This window comes from Pinus tabuliformis, chromosome 7, assembly GCF_031772625.1.
Source record: "Pinus tabuliformis cultivar Carrire ecotype Pingquan chromosome 7, CPIR1, whole genome shotgun sequence".
NCBI lineage: Eukaryota > Viridiplantae > Streptophyta > Pinopsida > Pinales > Pinaceae > Pinus > Pinus tabuliformis.
Window position 1 is genome coordinate 1470285247 of NC_142293.1, and position 23439 is coordinate 1470308685.

The 23439-nt window shown below is 37.4% G+C and overlaps 1 protein-coding gene across 1 annotated transcript in view; it reads left to right on the plus strand.

Annotated features, from left to right (window-relative positions):
* The window catches only part of LOC149253347 (putative cellulose synthase A catalytic subunit 8 [UDP-forming]), a 66944-nt gene extending 63426 nt beyond the window's left edge, over window positions 1–3518 (plus strand). The window contains exons 2-3 of the mRNA XM_089454454.1: window positions 2962–3307; window positions 3423–3518. Of these exons, the coding sequence (XP_089310580.1) occupies window positions 2962–3307; window positions 3423–3518 (442 nt within the window). The remainder of the gene's footprint in view (window positions 1–2961; window positions 3308–3422) is intronic.
* Window positions 3519–23439: the final 19921 nt, after the last annotated feature.

The window sequence follows — 23439 nt, forward strand, 5'->3', positions numbered from 1 at the left end:
ATCTTTTGTTATGGTTGCATTCTCTAGTTTTGTAGTAGATGAACTCTGTTTTTAGAAGGAATCCTGAATCTCTTTTTGAATTGTTCAGAGCAATCCGTTTAGTTTTCTATTCAGTAATGTTTCAATTGAAGCTTCTCTTTTTCTAGTGCAGTAATTGTCATGTCATATGAATTTGTTGGACTTTTTGGATGTTATTTTTAACCATCTTTGCTTGAGAAGAATAACACCTGAGATCTTTTAGTTGATTCTGCATTTGTGTCAGTAATGTTTCAACTTTCAAGGCTCTTTTTCTTGTGCAGTAAGTTTGATGTAATCTAAACTTTGCTGGAATTGCTAGAGATCATTTTATATCATTTTTGCTTGACAAGAATAAATCTGTGGTCACTTAGCTTTTAGTATATTCTGCATTGGTCTATTTCTCAGTTTATAAAATAATTATTACACACATCTCTGATGAGCACAAAGCACACAAATATTGAGATTGGATTAAGTCAATGTGCTATAGTAAGGCTCAAGCGTGAAGGTAGTGCCCCTTGAACATTCATGCACATAGATTTCCTGTCGATCCTTTTTTAACATAAAGTATGTGTGCCTTTCAGAAATAATTTAGGTTGACGGGGATGCACAAGATAGATCAAGAAGCGTTATAGTCTATAGATATTAGAAACTGGATAGCTGAATGTCTCACAGTGTGGAAATGAGATTGTTCAAGAAAATACACATGTTCTTTTTAATAAAGAGATAGATTGGAGAAATGGCTTAAATAGGAATACAAACTGGATTAGAGGTGGCAACTCGTAATGGATACATGGTTGACATGACATCCCTCTAAAGACTTAAAGCCAACTACTGGTCAGGGAAAGATGTTTTTTTCCTCCATCCTTTTGTAGTTTTTAATTGGAGAAGCCCTTGTCATATTTTGGAGCCACGTGTTGGTACAGTCCTACCTGATGGGCATTTCATACCTGTTTCGGTGTTTTTGGTACTGTTATATGGCCAAACTAGGTGTTTCCTGCCACATAGCCACATTTTCATGCTAAATAATATTATTTAAAAGTTAAAACTAATATATGCCACACAAATGAACTAGTTTTAAGTTGTTTAATTTCCTTGAAATCACTGTTTCCATGCGGTGATAGCAAGTACAAAACTGTTCTACAACTGCATATTTAATAGGTCTGCTTAAATGTCTTCATTAATGTGTTGAACCGGCTTACCTTGAGCTACACGAGCAGTACCTAGACACTGCCAGAGACATCAAATAGCTGCCAATGGGTCACATAAACTTCAAATTTTCCAGAAAGGTGTATGACAGTAATATGACACATCAATTTCCAATTGTATAAGGCGGACTCACACAAGCAATAAAGGGATATGCTGCCCTTCAAATTCACTTCACTGTAAGGTTAATATAAGAATCTCCCATGTACTACAGCAGCCTCTTTATGAGCCTTTCAAATAACATGCAACCTCCATAGCATATGGATATTTACTATGAGCTTGGATATAAGTTATTAGCCTCTAAACAAACAATATTCAAAATGAAATTTCAAATGCATATGGCCACAAATCATAACCTTTCATACAAGTCTTCTACCACTACTTTACTATGTCAAGCATTTAACAGTTTTGGTTCTGGAGTAGGTATAATCTCATGAGTTTTTAGCTACATAGAAGCTATGGAAACTTCTGAAGTGCTTCCAGTGAAAATACATGTGTATTGGCCCCATATTTATAATGTGGGATATTCAATATCTAGCTAAACTTCAACTGACTACAGCTTTATTGTCTAGTCTCTTTTAAAACCTGAAAATATAGCCATGGACAAGCCTTATGAGACATAAAAAATTGATAAAGGGCAGAATTGCACATCTCTGCTTTTAATAGGTATTCAAGTTCAGCACAAATATTCTCAGTTTAGAATCAGTAGCTGCTGGGAGGAAGGCATAATGTGAATGCTTTTTATACAAATATTGAGATTCAATTGAGTTAAGTCGATGTGCCATATTAAGGCTTGAAAGTTGAGGGGGAAGGTAGTATGCCTTGAACATTGCTGCACATAGATTTCCTGCTGGTCCTTCTACATAAAGTACCTGTTTACTTCAAAAATAATTTAGGTTGATGGGGACGCACAAGATACATCAAGAAGCACTAGGAGAAACTAGATAGATAGCTGAAGGTCTTGCAATGTGGAAACAAGACTGTTCAAGAAAATACATGTCTTTATTTTCAGTAAATAGATAGTTTGGAGAGATGGCTTAAGGAGGCATAAAAATTGGATCAGAGGTGGCAACTGGTAACGGATACACAGTGGACATGACATCCCTTCAAAGAGTTAAGGCGAACTGCTACTCAGGGAAAGATGTTTTTGTCCTCTATCTTTTAGTAAATTTTAATTGGAAAAACCTTGTCATATTTTGGAACCATGTGTAGGCATAGTCCTACTTGATAAAGGCAAAAATTGCAGTTCTTCTCCGCTTATATTTAGGTATTCAAGTATCATAAATATTCTCAGTTTGCAATATGTAGTTGGGTGGATGGCAGAATGCGAATGCTTTTTACTGAAGCTAAATATTACAGGTTTTGAACAATCTATTACAGGTTCCTATTCCTTCATCCAAGATCAATCTGTACAGGATGGTGATTGTTCTATGACTTGTGGTCTTGTGTTTTTCTTCCGCTACCAAATATTGAATCCTGTTCACAAGGCTTTTGCACTTTGGTTTACTTTAGTAATATGTGAGATTTGGTTTTCCATATCTTGGATTCTTGATCAGTTTCCTAAATGGCTTCCCATCAATAGGGAAACTTATCTTGACAGGCTTTGTTTGAGGTGAGACTATTTCCTGCAAAAATGCTTCTACTCACATAGTTCTAGGTGTTTTTTAATTTCCTAAAGATACTGTGTAGTCAATGAGAAACTTATACCAAAGTGTTTACAATCCCCATATTTTCTGACAGATACAATAGAGAAGGAGATCCATCTCAGTTGGCTGCTGTTGATATTTTTGTCAGCACAGTTGATCCTATGAAGGAGCCTCCTCTTGTCACGGCAAATACTGTTTTGTCAATTCTTTCTGTGGACTATCCAGTTGATAAAGTTTCATGCTATGTCTCTGACGATGGAGCTTCAATGCTAACATTTGAAACCCTTTCTGAAACCTCAGAATTTGCAAGGAAATGGGAGCCATTTGTTAAAAAAATTGATATTGAACCCAGGGCTCCAGAGTGGTATTTTGCTCAAAAGATAGACTATTCGAAGGATAAAATGCAACCTTCCTTTGTAAAAGAATGCAGAGCAATGAAGGCAAGTAGATGTGAAAGAATTGGCTACCTGTTGCTTGTGCTTTTGTTAATTCCTTGTATTTTGGTTTTTGATCTTTTGATAGGTATCTTGATTGCACTTTTTCTATCATTTCCAGAGAGAATATGAAGAGTTCAAGGTCCAAATCAATGCTCTTGTTGCTAAAGCTCAGAAGGTTGGCCTGGAAATAATACCCGGGACCATCCTGGGATGATACAGGTATTTCATTCTCTTCAATTAGTATTTATATGTTGACATGTTTTCCATTTCATTCCACAGTATTTATGACTACTGTTTTGTTAAAATATTGTTGAAACTGAAACCAATGGTGAGGTTATTTTGCAACTGTGTTCACATTTATCCCTTCTAAATGTATGGTTTCTTTGTGTCTCTCCGTCATAGGTGTTTTAGGTCATAGTGGTAGGCTTGACACCGATGGAAATGAACTACCTTGACTCATATATGTTTCTCATGAAAAGAGACCTGGTTTTGAACACCACAAAAAAGCTGGTGCAATAAATTCATTGGTAAGTAATTTTTTTATCCACATAAAAATGTCATGGTTTTTAATATTCATTGAGAAAAAAATTGCACAATACAGTGGTTACATCAGATTTGTCCATAGATAAGATAAGATAAGATAATTATATTTATTTCCAACTAATGACCACAAAGTAGGTCAAAGGGACTGTTGAGTAAAGGGACTGTTGAGTACACTGATGTATATACAAAGCGGGAAAACCAAACGGTCTCCTATAAAAGATACAATGCATGAAGTAAATCAACATCTGGCCCTAGCGGAGAAGATCCAGGAGCTAATAGGTCTGAGGATCAGACCCATCTCTCTCTCCTAACATCTGAGGCTGAATGAATAACACTGAAGAAACTCAACAAAGTCTGTTGGCCCAATGAAGAGCCGATGGCAAGTGTAGACTATCCACTAAATCCTATCCTGGAGGGGTTCACAAACTGCTGATTGGAGGACCTAGTCTGTCTCCTAGGAACGGATCTAAGACAGAACAACTGCTGAGATCTCGTGTGGCAGGGTGAGGTCCCATGGATCCTCACTAATCTATAGTCTGGATACGTACTGGTATCAATCGATCTCTTGGTGCCCATGTCTGAAGGTAGTACCCTGAAAAATGTCGTGATCCTTTGTGTGGGGTTTAGTCTGATGGGAGGCTGAAGAATATGCGCTCAGAACCTAAGAGCCTCCTGCATATATAGGGCCAAACATCTTTGATCGGGATACCTGAAAAAGTCGGCGAAGGTCTGAGAATCTCTGAACAAGCAATGAAACCTTCCTCTGATCTCGTAGTAGACAGGGCAACCAAGGATGAAGTGCACCTCGGTCTCCACTTGCTGTAAATGACATACCTGGTAGAGTCTGTCTAGTCTATCCACCTGGTGGTCTGTCTCTACCCAAAGTCTATGAGAACCTACTCTGAACTGGCATAGAGAAATGTGAAGAGCATGCATCCAGTGGTGAAACGTATACTGGGGTTGAACAATGAGCCTGTCTCTCAATTCCAAGAAGTGCTCAGCATAGAAGGCCATCTTTGGGCACAACCCTCCAGGAGGATTGACCCAGGTGACTTGGACGAACTTCCAGTAGATGTCCTCCCCGATGATCTTGTTTAGCTCCTGTCTAGTAGGTAAAAGGTGACCAGGAGCATCTAAGGAATATTGGAAAGGAGGGAGATGATTCAACTGAATTCCCACTGATTCTAAGAGGTTTGAAACTCCTGTAAACCAACATCTGGCTCAGCCTGAGGGAGTAGAACGGGCAATAGTCTCAGAAGAGCAATATGCCAAGTAAGGATAACGGTCCCTACTCTTTATCGAGTCTGCCAAGCCCTAGACACGATGCAAGAATGAAACCAATCTGAACACCGTCTCAAGATGAAAGGGCTGAGCTCCAAACTCTGCAAGGATGATGTGTTGCAGCACTGTCAGTTTGCACCTAATGATGCGGCGGAGAAGAAGAATCTGGACTCTCTCAGCTGAAGCCCAGTCTGACTCAAGTAAAGACGGTCCCCAAATCTTTGAGCCATATAGAACAGTGGGACGAATCAAGGTGTCCATGAGGCTCATCTTGGACAAGATGTCCTGGAAGTGATGTCGAAAGCATTGTCTCTCGAGAAGGGCTAAGGATCCATATCCTTTGTTGATCCGAGGCTGAAGCGCTGGTCGCAAACTAAAGCGGGGACCTGAGAATTGCACCCCCAAGTAAGTATACGTGTTGGTGATCTCAATCTCCTCCCCTCTGAATAGAAAGTGAAGGTCTGATGTTTTCTTCACCCCATTGAAGATCATAACCTTGGTTTTACCCAGGTTGACCGTCAACTGTCGATGGTCACAAAACAGAGCTAAGGCATCCAGCTACCTCTATAATCCTTCTAGGGATGAGGAGAGGAGGACCACGTCGTCAGCAAAGAGTAGAATAGATATCAGAACCTGGTGAAGAAGGCAGCCATCAGTGTCCTGGATATGCTTGTGTAGAAATGCTTCCAACTCATCAATATAGATCCCAAACAGGGTAGGGGACAGTGGACAACCCTGTTTAACCCCAATAGTGCTTTGGATGAAATCAGACATCCCATGGGCAACGTGAAGACGACCAAGAACGGACTCATATAGGCGTATAATAGCAGTCAATAGGGTTGTAGAGATGTCAATATCTTTGAGTCTCTGGAGCAAGGCCTCCCTCGGAACGGAGTCAAGAGCTTTTCGAAAATCTACGAAACAACAGTAGACTTTCGAAGAGCAGTGTCGCGCCTCCTCAATCACGGCACGAAGGGTGAAGATGTGGTCAATGGTCTGATGATCCGGTTGAAAACCTGCATGTCCCCTAGCTCTGAGTTGTCTCTGCTCAAGGTCACTGGAGAGCTTCCTATGTAGAACAATAGCCTACAACTTCGAGAACGTGTGACCCACCATGATTGTTCTGTAGTTATTGGGATTTGAGCTGGAACTTAATTTGTGGATCAGATGGATGATGTGGTGTGCCCATGTCAGTGGAAAACCTTCACGAACTACATGGTTGAAGAGAGCAGCCAAGTAGCTAACCAAAGCACGGAAACCGTGATTAAATAACTATGCTTGGTAGCCTTCCTCATCGACTGCTTTGTTGCTGTTCATCACCCAGATGGCCTCTCTAATATCTCTGTCCGAGAATAGATAATAGGAAGAGGGTGGGGAGGTAACATGAATTTGGGCCTGCCCGGGAATATCATAAAGGTTGGAAGTGTGAGAGAACATGGATGTAGGGTCGAGGTCAGGTGGAAGAGGGGAGCGTTGGGGAAGGATGGTACGCCAGAATTGTTTAGGGGAGTGGGCAAGGAGAGAAAAAAGTTCTCGTCTTCTATGGGAGACAAAGAGTCGTTTCTTGTGACGAAGGAGATGACGATAAGAAGCTTTGAGGTCAGAGTAGAAGGGTTGAGAGTGGGTGAAAGCATATCGAAGTTCTCGATGTAGAGTCTTGCATTCATCATCGTACCATTTGTTCATGGGGCAAGATCCAACTTTAGGGGAGATGGAAGTGGAACGAGTGGAGTGGGGGAAGGATTTGAGTGTTGCTTCCCAAATGGTAGCTGAAAGACAGGTGTATTTAGTGGAAGCAGAATCAAGCAAGGAGAACTGGGTTTTCGATGGGAGCATCTTGCGTAGGGTAGAGGAGAAAATGTCAGGGTCTCCTTCGTCAAATCAGAAGGTAGTTCGGGGTGGGCCCCGAGGGGAGGGATGCGGTGGAAGGGAAGGGTCAAACTGGAGAGAGAAGGAAGGAAGTGCATGATCGGCAAGGGGGATGGGGGAGACTGAGAGATGGTGAATAAAAGGGAGCAAGTTATGGCTAGCGATTATATAATCAACTACACTCGCGTCCCCGCCATATGGCCAACAAGTGAAAATGCGAGAGTCTGGGAAATAGGGGAGAGTCGAGACCATTTAAAATCAACAACTCCTGAGATTCCCCCAACTGCAATAGATGTTTACTATAAACTGTAATAGGCCCTAAAGCATCATTTGACATCCGGTGAAGCCCTACTAAATTTGGATCTATCCCCTGGGTACAAAATACATCCTCTGATCGGTCGTGGAGAGGGATCTGGAGATCTCTAGTGCGAGCATTGAAGTCACCTAGGAGGATGACTTCCCCAACAACACAGTACCGGGTGATGTCGGTGTACAAGTCTATAAAGGGATCCCCATTTGAGCCATTATGGACAACAAATAGTGAAGAGGCTGGGGGGAAACTGCAATGTAGATGTCCTTTGGAGGAGAGACTCTGATGCTAATCCGAATCCACATAAACCTAGAAAACTCATCTTCGGCTACCAAAGATACCTTGTTCCGGAGTGAGTCACTAGCCAAACAAGCAACTCCACCTAATCCTCTAACCCCTCCTAAGCTCCTCATCTCCTGCATGCAAACTGAGATCCAATTGTAACCTGCAATATCTGGGAGGGGCCGAACAGGGCTCGCATGAGTCTCCGTCACGAAGAGGATGTCAATTGATTTGAGAGCATCATACAAGAGTCCCGAGGATGACCAGAAAGATCCATTTCCATTCGAACAATGGATAGAAATTCCTATACCATGTCGCCTCTCCAAGTGGGCCCGTCATTTGGAACCTCCAGTTCGGGGTTTCCACCCAGGTGGGAAGGAGTCCCGAATGACTGCCTGGAGATTCCTGATAACCGCCCATTTCCCTGCCTGTCGTGCTACCATAACTTGTTCTTTGGATTGTTTAAGTTCCACAACTTGTGCTCAAGTGAGGTCCTCATCCAAGAAAATCTTGTTGGGAAGAGAAAACAACTTTCGCTTAGCCTTGAGGGCACAGAGTCAATCAGATGCAGTCTGAAACCTGAGGAAGAGAGTGGAGTCGTAGCCCAACCAGGCTTTGTCCAAAGCTATATCGGGGAGGCTAATGGTGTCCGGAAGGAACCTAGCCCCCACTTCCATAGGATTTGGAGAAGGGTGGGGTAAGGGGAGACCTCTCACCTTGAGATTCAATTCTCTTGCCGTCTGTTACGTTCTTCCCCAAGTTTTGCTTGCACCACCTCCTCAATTGTTGCAAGAGGGGTATGAGTTTCATCCTTCCCTCGAACCACCTGTACGCAAGAATTGATGTGTGTCTCTATTTCTTGTTTGAAGTTGGCTTGTTGGGATCAGATTTCTTCTTGCTTCCTTTTAAGGTCAAGAATTTTTGCATACAGTGCACCATATGGAGGATGGAGAATTTTCTGCTCTTTAGTTTCATGTAACATATTCTTAAGGGATAAATTACCCCCCTCCACCTCTGAAACTCTGACAAAGAGGGTGTGTATTTCTGAACGGAGCTGCTCGTTTTCAGTTTCGAGAAATTCCATTTTCTGCAACATTTGTTTTACCAAGGTTGTCCAAAATGAGAAATTGGACTCCGGGGTAACTACCACTTGCTTTTGCTAGTTTTCAACAACTGATAATTCAACAAGGCTAAACATGTCATCTTGGCACAATTCGTCTTGTTGCACAAATCCAATCCTTGGATTTGGAACCCATTCTTTTGTCTATGTTTGTTCCTCGGCAGTGAGATTCATTAAAGGATTTAGAGAAAACTCGTCTGCCTTTCGAAACCCTTGGATTTAGAGAAGAATGTATTACCTTTCGAGATTGAGATCACCTCCTTTTGCTTTCTACAAACCCTTCGATTCAAAACAATCCTATAGAAGATTCTATTAAAACTAGTTACATCGTTCAAATCTGAGCAAAATTGGTGAGAGGCTTGTTCAAAACATCAATCCCATTGGGCCAAAAGAAGAAAGAGTAACACAACATACCTGCCTAGATGGCCTAAACCCAATCCTTCAATGAATGAGTTGAAAAATAAACTAAATATGAGACATATTTCCTCAATCTGGCCCCTTAAGCCTGAGAATTTGGAGGAGACAGATTTAAGGGAATGAAATTTGCCTCCTTACCTTTACAGTTTACCTAATGAAGAAGATGAAACACTATGCAACAAAACACTCCAAGATGAGGACAACTTGGGATTAACCCCCTCTGATGGACCAACATCAGTCAAAAGTTGATGGACCAACATTGGTCAAAGGTTAAAACATTACTGGAAGAAGAAAACACTCCACCATGAAATGAATCGATGCCCACAACTGACTGCTGCTCCAAAGTGGTAATTGCACCCAAAGCTGGAAACAAAACTAGATCCAAGAAAGGAGATACATTGTCCTCAAAGCAATCCGGAAACACACTACTTCCAAATTTTGGATTTGGTGTTTGTGAGCTTTGAAAACATTGGCTATTGCCTAACATTTTCCTCAATGCTCTGCTTCTTTTAGCTCAAGTTTAACTTTGAAGTTTTACCATAGTTTGTTTCTTTGCTTGCAGGTTAAGTCTGTCCCCAAATTTGATTTGTTGCTAACTATATGTATTATATAAGATTAAAAAACATAACCTGGTCACTGATGCCACTTAAGATAGTGAGATAAGTTGTGTAATGTTGACTTGAGAAGACGACCATAAAATATTTCAGTTAATAAATGAATATCCCTCCAAATCAAGCACATCTACTTGTACAACCCCTATGTTATTTGACCCACCAACTCCCAATCGGGCTAACCGTAGCTGTAGGAAAGAGATCTATAACAACAATGCATTGTCATGAAACTTGCATCCCCTCTTTAGGTCACATTCCAAATTGCAGTCTTCAGTAGAGTTACTTGCACATTTTGGAATTGGTGTTCATGAGCTTGAAAACATTGGCTATTTCTTGACATTTTCCTCAATGTTCTGCTTTTGGATGTGGTGTCAAGCATCATCATCCCTGCTTTGTATGATATTTTTGTCAGGTTGCAATTGGGTCACACCATAAAGTGTTGGATTGGATATAGGAACATAGTTCATCAACATCATTGGATGTCACTTGATATTTTCCTCAATACTTTGCTTATGGATTTGGTGTCAAGCATCATGATCCATGCTTTGTATGATATTTTTGTCAGGTTGCAATTGGGTCTCACCATGAAGTGTCAGTGTGAATATAGAAACATAGTTCATCATCATTCCTTGCACTCCTTGAAGTAATTGCGTCTTCCTTCATCAAGTGGGTTGAGCAAGTATTTCATTAACTTAGGATCAAATACCATTTGCCTATTTGAAGACTATTTTGAAGTGGTGTGACTTACCTGCAATGTATCTTAGTGAATTTTTAAATATGACATGAAAGCATCTGCATATTTGATTAAACTTTCCTTGTTGCATCTTCGAAGGTGAAAATCAAAGATCAAGGGATTTCTTTCTATTACAATTAGGTTTATGTGTCTAGTAAGGTTTTTTTTGATGTGGCCTTTTGTAGCACTTATTTTCCAAAGTAAAAAAATACTCACTGGTATGCTTTTCCTAATATTTTATTGGAAATGAAGGTTAAATTGCAGCCCTCTTGTTTGTTGCAAGTCAGCAAATGCAATTATCTTAGTCCTATTTAAAAAGTTCATATTTCGTCAAACCTTAAGTAGTGGCGGATTTGATGGAAAATTTAATTGGCTAGGTGAGTTTTCTTATAAAATTTAAACAACAACGTTGAGATTTTTTTATTTTTTATTCCTGGAAATTTTAAATATAAAAACAAAACCATTATATTCAAATTTGCATGGACCCTATTGTGGTTATGGTTCTATTCTTCGATTTGGACTAATACGGCCCTCGAACTAGTCAAACCAGCCATTTTAGCTAGATCCAATCATGTTTTGATAACATTTGCTTGCCCATTTGTCCAAGGTCATTTTTAGCTTTGTTCCATCTCCTATGTGCTCTAACAAAGGTGTCTATAATGAGATGAGCTGCTTTTGTATTAGCTTTTTAGAAGTTGGAGCCTCCTTGGTAAGACTTGTTTAGATCCTTAATCTATTCCGCCAAACTTGCAGGGACAATTTATTGTTGAGGAGTACCTCTTGCCATAAAGCCCTTGTTATTAATTAGTCTTGAATCTCCTAAGTGGCTAGTGTTGTAACAAATGTCTCTATATGTTTAATTCCCTAACCACCTATATCTATTGGTTGACGTATGGATTCCTAAGTAACTAAGGGCATTCCTCCTTTGCTTCTCTTCTAAAGGTAAGGGAAATATATATGTTTGAGTTTTATGAGGATATGCTTTGGAGGGGAGGCTAAGGAGAGCCCATAGACTAGGGCAACATATAGCATACTCTTTATTGATACAGTTTGGTCAGCTCTAGAAATCCATCTAATGGGTCTAGTGGGAGATTCTAGACTTAACTTTGCTAAGGATCCAAGTCCAATCTTGAATTTTGTAGTTAGGTTTTATATGGAATCTTAGGTATGAATGATTATCCTTGAAACCTTGCAAAGAGAAGGGAAGAAGCTTGTGTATCATGGGAATATGAGATCAAGGAATGAGGTTGAAACGAATAAAGGATTTTGGTTTATTTATCTCCATTGTTGTTGCTAAATAGAAAAGATTATGGATTTTGGCATATTATTTGGCTTGAGAGATGTATCCATTTCCAAATAAGAGGTCATCTACAAACATCAGGTGTGTGATTTGCATGCCCTCAACGAATTTAATACTAGAGATAATCTTGTATATGCTATTTCATAAAGAGATGGGCTGAAAAGGATCAAAATAGCGTGGATTATTTACCTTAGAAATGGTTGTTAGGAAAGTAGAGTTGAAAGCTTGAAGCATGATCCCGTTTTGGCTAGATTCTCTTAGATAGGAAGGGTTTAAGGCAAGCAACATTGATGCTAGAGATAATCTTGTATATGCTATTGCATAAAGAGATGGGTTGAAAATGATCAAAATGGTATGGATGGATTGTATTATATATACCTTAGAAATGGTTGCAAGAAAAGTAGAGTTGAAAGATCAAATCTTGAATGATGAGGTCCCAAAGACCTTTGAAGAAGGCAATGGGAACCTATTTGATCAGATTTGTTGTGTTGCATTTGTAGATGATTTATTTGAGTTTTGGCATGAGATTTAGGTCTGTGAGAGCTTTGTTTGTGTCTTCATCCACCTAGGATGGGAAAGCAGTGACTATTGACATGATGCTTTTGAGTGTCTCTCCAAGAGGACGAATTGTGTGTATAGTTTTCTAGAATGTGATAGCCCTACAACACTAGAGTCAAAATTTTCATAGTGATTCCCTTGTTATCTGTAATCCTCTAAACCAAATTGTATACTTTTCAGATTTCTACTTGCTTAAGGAAGAAAGTGGTGTTTTGGGATCCCTCTTGGAGCCATATAGCCCTAATTTTCATTTGCCAGCAAGCTTCTTCATAATGGAGTAGGGTATTGCGCTCATGTTCTAGCTCTATTATCTCTTGAATTCATTTACGTGAGGGGAATCTAAGGAAGAATTGCTTATTGAGGTAGAATACTGGCTAATTCGCTATTCTCAGCCTCAATGAGGCATCCCCAAATTGTCGTGAGCACCATTCCCTTGATATGTCGTTGATGGAGATTAGGTTCCTATGAAATTGAGTCTTAGTGTCTTCTTGGGTTGTTGGGAGAGGAGTCCAAGAGGAAGAGATTAGTTGAACTAGTCAGGATGGTTAAGCCAATGAGCACTGGATTCAAATGGCAAGGGTTTTTCTTCCTTTGCCTTTATCAAGCTCCAAAATGATTGTGGAATGATTAGAACCACTATTAATGAACACCTCCTATTTGTATATTTATATTAGTATCTTGCTATGGTTGTAGTTTGCATTGGCCTTTTTGGTGGCTCCAATTCTATCTACATGTTTGAGGTAACTGTAATTTGTGCCTTGCGTGCATTATTTAAATACTAACGCCCACATTGAATTTTTACAGTAAAACAAGCTTTCCATGAATGTTTGTCATGTTGCTTATTATGTATGAGTTTTGAAATACTAAGTTGTTACTTCTTCAACATATACTCTTGCATCACATGTGTGTGTTGTGTGGAGAAGTGCATTTGTGTGTTTGCACGTGTTCTCACATCAAAGTATTGTTTTTGTATATATTTTAATTTTCTCCATGTTTAAATGGTAAACTGGTTATTCATATAAAGTTGCTCAAAAACGTTAGAATTGCTACCTCATGGAATTCGATACTGATTGGAATTCGACACATAATAGATTTTGAGTTTATATGGATCTATGATAACTAAAAATCAACAACTCATGTTATATAAGCTTTGATATAAAACATGGTTGTCTTTAATTCTTTTAAAATTTTGAGGAATATTTGTAACAATTAAAGGAATGTGGAAGCATCCATTGGGGAGATTGACAGAGGTTCCCCAATCACTTGTCTACTAGTGTTTCCTCATTTTTATTTATATGAATTTGAAAGAGATGATGCCAAGTACAGTGTACAAATCTCAGGCAATTTTGGCAGAGTTCATATTAGGGAAAATTTGAGGGGTTAAATATAACCATTTTGCTAATTTTGCATTTCTATTTTCACAATAGATTTGCTAATATCCATTTCTTCCCAAAACAATTTACCAATTTTTATTTTATATATCTCTATGTATAGAATATTGCTAAAGTGCTCTAGAATTTTCTCTCTGCAGTCCCTCTCCTTGCATTCACGGGCTTCTCGAAGCATGCCATAATTGATTCCCCTCAGACACAGAACCTAGTCAAAGAAATTTTGTTCTCTACAGTGCAGCTCCTCACATTTACATGTTTCTTGAAGCACTTCAATAAAAGTAAAAAAATCTATAGTTGTCAACTCATTGTACCTATCATCCTCTTCTTAACAACATTTGGATTTTAATTTTAATAGCAGCTAGACTTGCCATGTTATTCAGATTTAGTTGTCCCATGATATGAGATGCAGGTTTTCAAAAACGCTGACTTGTAATCAACACACTTATTGAGCTAGAGTTAAACTTGAGTTGATTGATGCCTCTAATACACTATATGAATACTGGTGTCCTCAGGTGGTTCCTCTATCATCATTAAGGTGTAAATATACCAGCCACTTTTTAAATATTCATCAGCAGTCATCTCTTGGATTAAAAAAAAATGTATAGAATATTTGCAAGCTAAGAAACTATAGCAACAATAAGCACTGTAGCCAAACCAGAAAAAGCCATGCTTATGTTGTTCATTGTGTAGAGGCTATAGCATGTCTATATTTATTCTCAGCAGTATAGGGCAATTTGTTATGAACTCATTACAACCATCAATAATTTTTTATCTTTATCTAGACTGCAATTGCTTGTACATCTACTAGAGTAGGGGTTTGTTTTGTTTTTAATTGTTTTGGTGGATTTGTTTTAGCTAGCTGTCAAACTGAGTCTTGTAGATTTATTTTGGCCTTATACTTTTCCTTGTGTGCATCATTTTTGACACTCAAATTATTATTGAGAGGGCAGATCGTGAGGACCATGATTATGTCAAGCATTCATTGGAACTCTTTATCGATTTTGCTGCAGTTTTTGTTTGATTGCTGATCATAATGGTAAGTTATAATGATGACTAAGTAAATATCTTTCCTCTTTTTCAGATGTTAGTAGGAATGTCTCATTTTGCATGATGTTTTCTCACATCGTCTTTACTTCAAACAAGAAATGCAACTTTGAAATCTGAGAAAGAGAAAAGGAAGCGAAGAGACTGAATCAGAGACTTCATTTCCACAAGGATTTGTGCCGGACAAACTGTGTGCATATTTCTATTTAGAACTTTGTAATGGAAAACCCACTATGCAACCTGTAAAATTGTTTGTTGATTTTCAATTTTATAAGAAGAGATTGTTAGCCATTGCAAATTAGTCTGTATTTAAAAAAATGTTATACTCTCCATGGGATAATATGTTTTATTACATGATGATTTGTATTATTACAGGATGGAAATGTGAAATATCAAAATTTTCTTTTGTAATTGCCAATTATGTGATGATGGATGTTATGTCGGCCTGGGTATCCTTAAAGTTAACTGCATTTTCATTTTACTTTTGGATCACAATTGATTTGTTTTAATCCTATTCAAAGTCTAGATACTTTGTATTTCTAGACATTCTCCTAATTGATTCACATTAATTGTATGTCTTAAAAACTATATGCACACAGTTCATATATACAATTAAGCAGTGGCATACCACCATGTGGCTCTTGTTTAGTAAAAGATTTTCCAAGACTTTAAAAAGTTTTATAATTAATTGAAAGTTGTAGAATTTACAGTTTATAAAGTTTCAAGATATAATTTTTAAAGTCAAATTCATTAAAAGGTATTAGCTCAATGGAAGAGCACTTGCTTTACAAGTAGGAGGTTGGTGGTTCGATTCCATCATGCCCTAATATTCATATGGAATGGTGAAAATCAGTTTTTGGTGACAGAGGCTCTTTTAACCATCACCAATCAACTTATGGTGACATTTTTCGACCCTCGCCAAAATTTGAAATGGTGGCGATCAACGAACGCCACCATATATATGCATCAATAATGACAGTCATGAAACGTCCATCAACATAAATCGTTGTTGTTCATATGAAATGGTGACAATCACTATCTGTCATTATAATCATTATTTGTGATGAACTTTGAATGTCACCACAACGCCTATACTTTTGGCAATGCGACTTTTGGTGACATTCAATTTTTGGTGACGGAGGCTCTTTTTACCATCACCAATGAGCTTGTGATGACATTTTTCAACCCTCACCAAAATATGAAATGGTAACGGTCAATGAACGTCGCCATATATATGCATCAATAGTGACGGCCATGAAAGGTCCATCGCAATAAATCATTATTGTTCATATGAAATGGTGACAAACACCATCTGTCATTATAATCATTATTCATGACAGACTTTGAATGTCACCACAACACCTATACTTTTGGCAACGCCGCCTATAGTGACATTCAATTTTTTGGTGATTGAGGCTAACTTTTGTCACCATTGCTCATGAAATGGTGATGATCACTATCCATCATTATAATAATTTATTATTTGTGACGAACCTTGAATGTCACCAAAACACCTATACTTTTGGCGACGCCACCTTTGGTGACGTTCAATTTTTGCGACAGGTTCTTTTAACCGTCACCAATGAGCTTATGATAACATTTTTCAACCCTCACCAATGTCTTTCTTTCTTGTAGTGGAAATCACAACTTACAAAGAACCGAAGAAGAGAGATCTAATGGAATACCCATAATTTGGTTTTGTTGCAGTAATTCAATCACCAAGTCTCAAGAGCAATAGATTTTTAGGTTAATTACCATATCAAGTTAAAATATTGAGTTTGTAGTAGAGTTGACTAGTTATTTAAAATCAAGAGAAGAGTAGTTCAAGAAAGGTCCAATAAATTGGTCCTCGACAACAGCGCCAAAAAATTCGTTGCTTGATGAGCTAATGAAGACTAATTAGAAGATTATGAATATTATCGTTAACCCTAGCAACAAGAAATTTTTCCCAAGCAATGACGCCAAAGAATGTTGTCGCTCAGATAGTACAGGCACCGCAATAACGACTCAGGGTGGGGGTTGTCACTTTGATCCCCACCCACTCCGTTCTAGTTGTCTCCCAACAGCAGTCTATAGGGGGTATTCCCTATAGAAATGTGAAAGTGGAAGACAAGTTGGCAACCAACCAGCGCAGGAGACATGATTGTGTGGCCTAGCTACATGATTAAATTTAACAAGACTCAAAGATTAGATGTGATTCAAATATGAGACTAGTGCCTCATGGAGTCAAAATTCTTGCTTATTATAATTTAGGACCAAGTAACTGGATGGAAAACCACTGATAAGATGCTTCACTAACCTATATGAGATGCAAGTCTTAAGATCTAAGTGTAATGCAAGGATCTTGGTTATTTTTAAGTTATATGCCTAGTCTAAATGGAAACTCCCTCTTAACTGTTTTGAGACCAGTCTGGGATGGAAGCCAACGGGAAGCAAGCAGATGCTTGATTAACGATACACCCCCCCGTGTTCCAACCACCTAGTGTCTCTGGTGCTGCAAAGACTGTGGCTCTGACGATTGCAAGGTCACTGTGTTAATCACTAAAAAGGTGTTGGATCCCTCAAGCTAGGTGAAAAATGGTGGCCCTAGAAGTCTATCAACCAAGCTTATGCAACTAGGCCTAGAATGTGTATGCAAAATTTATGAGTGAATTCTTGGTTTAAGATTGCCTTAATATTTAAGTACTTAGAGTTATGATTAGATTTCAGTGACAAGAGTACTTAACGATAAATTGTGAAACATTCTTATGACCAAGAAAATGCCAATTTTTTTTGTGTGTTAATGTCACATTCATAACATTCCAATTACGTAAGATATTCTAATGATAATTGTTGGGTAATTTAATTGTCCTTAAATTACTTCATTAATTGTCAACGAAGGTTTGTGTACTTGTGGAATGTATGTGCACCATACATGCTAGGAATTCTATCTTGAAATGAAATTGATATAAGTGTGGATAAATGTTAAATAAAATTAAAGAGTTGTCACACACATGTTCTTTCCATTAAAGCTACATCCAAACCAAATGCCAAACTAAATTGAAAATTAATCTAGAACTTGAAAACTCAACTTATTCTAATTGCAAAATTGAAAGTCTATCTTTAATTGCATAACGGAAAGATTAATTCTAAATTATAGAAAAGAAATCTTAACACTACTTGCAAAAAAGGAAATTTTAACTCTATTTGTAGAAAATGAAACTTAACTCTATTTGCAGAAAATGAATGCTAATGCTAATTGGTTGTAGAAAGAAAGTAAATTAGATAAAAACTTGTAACTTCAAGTGATTACTAATGTGCGCTAATAGCTTTGAAAAACAATCTCTTCATTATCCACAAATTTAACTGAGTTATAAAATTAAATTGTTTGAACGAAATGCATCTATAAATAAATCTTTTTTGTATTTTTGTTTATGAGCACTCTGGAAACAAAACAAAAGATGATTAAAACACAACTGAAATGTAACTATTCCAATTGACAAAAAGAAAACTATATGGAATTGTGAACTGAATATAAACTATCTATCAATGTAAGCAAAAACTAACAAAAACTATCATTACAACTCTCTAAGGGGCCCTCTCGTGAGCGTAAGTCTGTCACTGGTCAAAGATTACTCACCCATGCATTGAAGAACATAGTATTATATTAATCCGCAGAGGTTTTCTTAACCATAGTTTGCAAAATACTAAAAATAAAACTATCTTTTTGGTTTTGGTCGTTTAGCAAAAAGCAAAGTGATTCAGCCTAGCTTGTTCCAAGCTCTTCTTGAAAAATAACTTTAAGACTAGGTATTGAAGGACATCCTATTCTATCATGATTTTCAGTACGTATGCACAAATTTCTATATTATCAAGAGGGCGTTCTCTCAAGGCATGGTTCTTCCTACATTTGGGACAGAAAATAGATAATGTAACATTCTCATTTTTTTGCTTGTTTTGTATCTTAAGAGTATCTAGTTTTTCACTAAAGCTCCCAAGGATATTTGTTTTGAAATTATCAAGCAAATTGCTTATTTAAGTTCTAATAACTGTTCCAGTTGCAGATTTACTAATTATTGACATGACAAGATCTCTTGGACTTTTACTAGTTCCATCCTTGCCTCTTCAGCTATGTTTACACAAATCACATATTTTAGGAAATGAAAGTTGACAAACTTCTCCTTTTCACATTAAATTGAGAAGGTCAATGCATTAATCTCTGATGGATTTTAACAAAAGAGCTTTTAATGTTTACTCATCTAAATCATGCATCCTAGCCCTTTTAACATTATAGGAAAATCTTTCAACTAGGTATTCAAGGCTTTCGTCCTTTTTTTGCATCATCTTAAAGACTTCATCCTTAAGGTTATGGGGCATGCAATAATCTTTATATTTTTTTAAGTACACATTTTTCATTTCTTCCCATGTTCTAATAGTATGTGTTCCTAATTCCATGCACCATTTAAGTGCTTCATCTTTAAGAGTAGCTGGAAATAATTTCAATTTTTGAGGATTAAGTAGTCATAAGATTTACATAAAACTTCAAACTCAAAAAGAAATATTTTTGGATCCTCATTTTTTAAACCATGGAAATTAAGGAGGATAGAGGGTGAAATGTTTTTCATTGTGGTTGTGGTATCTTCATAAAAAATGGGAAATCCATAAGGATCTGGTTCTCTTCTACCACCTCTACCACTTTGTCTTCTTCCTCCTCCTCTATTTCCTCCTTTGCCTCTTCCACCTTCAATCCTAAGTTCACCATCTACATTGTGTACTTCTCCTTCTCCTTCCCTTGCCATTATTCAAAGCTAATATAAGGTTCTATAGTAGGGTTATCTAGCTCTTCTTCTAATTCCTCTAGTAGTGGTATATTAAAATAATTTTCTTCTTCCTCTTCGTTAGGAATCTCTAATTCTTGTCCTAGAATTTGTTCTTCTATTGAAGAGAGAAAGATTACTCCTTCTGTTGGGGATGTAGGTTTTTCAACTACAACTTCAGTAGATGAAGTTAGTGAATATCTTTGTTGGATTTCAGACCTACGCACCTCAGGAAGTCTATGTCTACCTGCAAATGATGGGATGCAAGTGTTAGTGGATGGTGTGGCACTATGAAGTCTAGTAGGGGTGAGTAGTGATGTTGGATTTGAACTTCTACCTCTACTTACAAATTTACCCCTAGAATCCCTTTCTCTATGCATAAATGATTTTTCCCATGCTTTAAATATGAATCTATGATGTTGAATGCACCTAGAAATATATGAAAACCAATAATGGAATCCTATATACACCTTCTCGGCAATGACGCCAAAATGTTGGGTAATTTAATTGTTCTTAAATTACTTCATTAATTGTCAACTAAGATTCGTGTACTTATGAGATGCATGTGTACCATATATGCTAGGAATTCTATCTTGAAATGAAATTGATATACGTGTGGATAAATGTTAAATGAAATTCAAGAGTTGTCACGCACATGTTCTTTTCATTAAAGCTACATCCAAACTAAATGCCAAACTGAATTTAAAATTAATCTAGAACTTGAAATCTCAACTTATTCTAATTTCAAAATTGAAAGTCCATATCTAATTACATGATTAAAATTATATCTTTAATTGCATAAGGGAAAGATTAATTCTAAATTGCAGAAAATAAATCTTAAAACTACTTGCAAAAAAGGAAATTTAACTCTATTTGCAGAAAATGAAACTTAACTCTATTTGCAGAAAAGGAATGCTAATGCTAATTGATTGTAGAAGGAAAGTAAATCAAACAAAAACTTGTAACTTCAAGTGATTACTAATGTGCACTAATAGCTCTGAAAAACCATCTCTTCATTATCCAAAAATTTAACTGAGTTATAAAATTAAATTGCTTGAACGAAATGCATGCTAGAAATATTTTTTTTATATATTTTTTGTTTATGAACATGCTGGAATTAAAACAAAAGATGATTAAAACACAACTGAAATGTTACTATTCCAATTGACAGAAAGAAAACTATATGAAATTGCGAACTAAATGCAAACTATCTATCAATGTAAAAAAAAACTAACAAAAACTAACTATCCTTACAACTCTCCAAGGGGCCCTCCTGTGAGAGTAAGTCTATCACTGGTTAAAGATTATTCAACCACACATTGAAAAACATATTATTATATTAATCCATAGAGGTTTTCTTAAACGAAGTTTGCAAAATACTGAAAATAAACTATGATCAACTTAACTATATTTTTGGTTTCACCTCACGACTTTTATACAATTATTTATCAAATGATTCTAATACTTATGTTTCGATGGGCAATTAAACTGATCTGCCATCTAAGAAGTGAACTTAAATTAAAACTCTATCTCCTCGTGATTTGCTACCGAAAGAGAAAATCATGAGGGATTCTTTTCAAACGTTGCTTCTTAATCGAACAAGTCTTCTCCACGCTCGCTGGATCTCTTCATGATTTTCTGACAATCTTCGCTTGATTGTTGCATCTTCATAACCTGAGTGTTACGGGATAAAACACCCTAGGGTTTGAGTTGAGAACCACAACAGATCGAAGGACATACACCAACAAGAAGTAAGCAAACAAGCAGTCCTAATGCTTAAACTACTAAAGTGGTATGAAGAGATAGTACCCGTAGGTCCTATGTTTGAGGATGTTCTCGTAGGGTCCAAACCCTCTGCTTCCTCCAATGCTTCAAAACCTGCAACTCATTCCATAAAAGCATATATACTAGCAATAGTTCAAAGAATGTTCAAGATATGAATGTTAGATCATATAAGCATATAGATATAAAACATGAAATCATACATAATTAGATCATAACATGAGTTAAAGCATAAATATCATCACATCAGGAACAAGACATAGCTTCTTTATTGATGTTTGCAAAGAATGTGGAAGAATACAACCTGATTCGACCACGGCTCCAAGCGAAACCTTCCTCCGGATCCGTCTAGCTCATGCCTCAACAATCCTCTTTCAAATGCATACACATGTTGAAAAGTGTGCAACAAGAAATGCTAAATTTAGGAAGTGCTAAAAATAGAACTGCAAAAAATAACACTTCTAAAAATAGCAGTTTGGTCAATGAGCATTTTGGCCACCTTGGGTGAGAGGTGAAACTGCTAAAAGTAACATCTTCTAAAAATAGCATTTCTAGGTTCTTTCCTATTTATAGCATTCCTTGGTCTATCTATAGGAAGTAAATTCGAATTTGGTCTTACCAACAGTTTGGAATATTAATTAATTAATTCTCCACGAGTTAATTAGTTAAGGAAAAACAAACTAAGAGTCTTTGTGAGAACATGCAATTATTTCTCCACTAATTGGGGAATGTGTCCTTGACTTACTCCACTGATTAAGGAATTAAGGATGAGTTCTATATTGAGAGGATCAGTTGACTTAGCTTAACTTGGTCAAGTTTAGTTAGATTAATTTAACAAGTTGTTAAATTAATGAGATATAGTTTGTTGATGCTTGCATGCATGTGACAACTATTATTTTCAGATAATTGTCTATTCACTCATGGATAACTGATGCATGTCAGTTCATACAGAGACCCAGTTGAGATTAGAGAAGGGACAGTGTACTATCAGTTGGATGAATATTTTTCCTATAAAGGGAGCTCATCCATGATGAGGATTTATCTTCTTCAGGTTTGTGCAGTTAGATCAGAGGTTAGTGAGTGTGTGAAGAGGCAAATTCACACAGGTGGCAGCATTGGACCCCAAGGAAACTGCACAAGGAAATAGGAGGCTTGGAGGGCAGAGGAGAAGGTTTGTGAGAAGCCTTTAACTGTCTATGAGTAGCAAAGGGATTGTACTAAGAGTTGGATAGCTTCCGAGCTAAGGCTTTGTGTAATCTGAACTATATTTCCACTTATATGATAATACAGAGATGGGGTTTTAGGCAGGTGCTTTCCCCAGGTAAATTCTTTTGTGTTATGTGTGATTGATTCCTTCTTATCAGTTATATGTGTTCTTATTGATGTTGCTCATGGTTGATTAAGCTTCCGCTAAATTGTTTGTAGAAGTAGATCAAGTGTTTTGCTTTAGTACATTGCATTACCAGGTGATCTACATGTAGGAAAAGTTCTACATGGTATTAGAGCTAGTTGATTTGTAGAAAAATTCTACAAAATTTTACATGGTATTAGAGCAAAGGTGATCAAAGGAGAGAACAATATACTGAAAGGATATTTCAAAGTTTTAAGTTTTGGGCCGAGAGTTTGCAGAGCAGATTTGAAAATTTCTGTACAAAATTTTCAGAAACAAATAACAGATTTGGATTCCTTGCAGAAAAAGACCCAAATTCAAAAAAAAAATCGGCTGAATTGGAGTTCAGATGAGGGAGATATCGCTGATTTAAATCAACTCTTTTTCCAGAAAATTTCGTGACGATAGGAAAGTGGAAACATATTGGCATGCTAGCCAAGAACCTATATGCACTTGAGGTACAAGATGCATGCAACACCTTGAGGAGCAAGGCAAAGGTTAGATACTTGGCAGTTGAGAGGGAGAGTAAATTACCTCTCAACATGCAGCGCCAGAAGAAGTCTTAAACAATTGTGGAGGAGCCACAATTGGTAAAGCAGATTCAGGAGGTTGTGGAGAAGCCACAACTGGAGAAGCCGAGAGGAGACATAGTGGAGGCATTCACTCATGCAGAGACCTCCAGTAGGCGGCAACTTCAAGCCAGGTGGG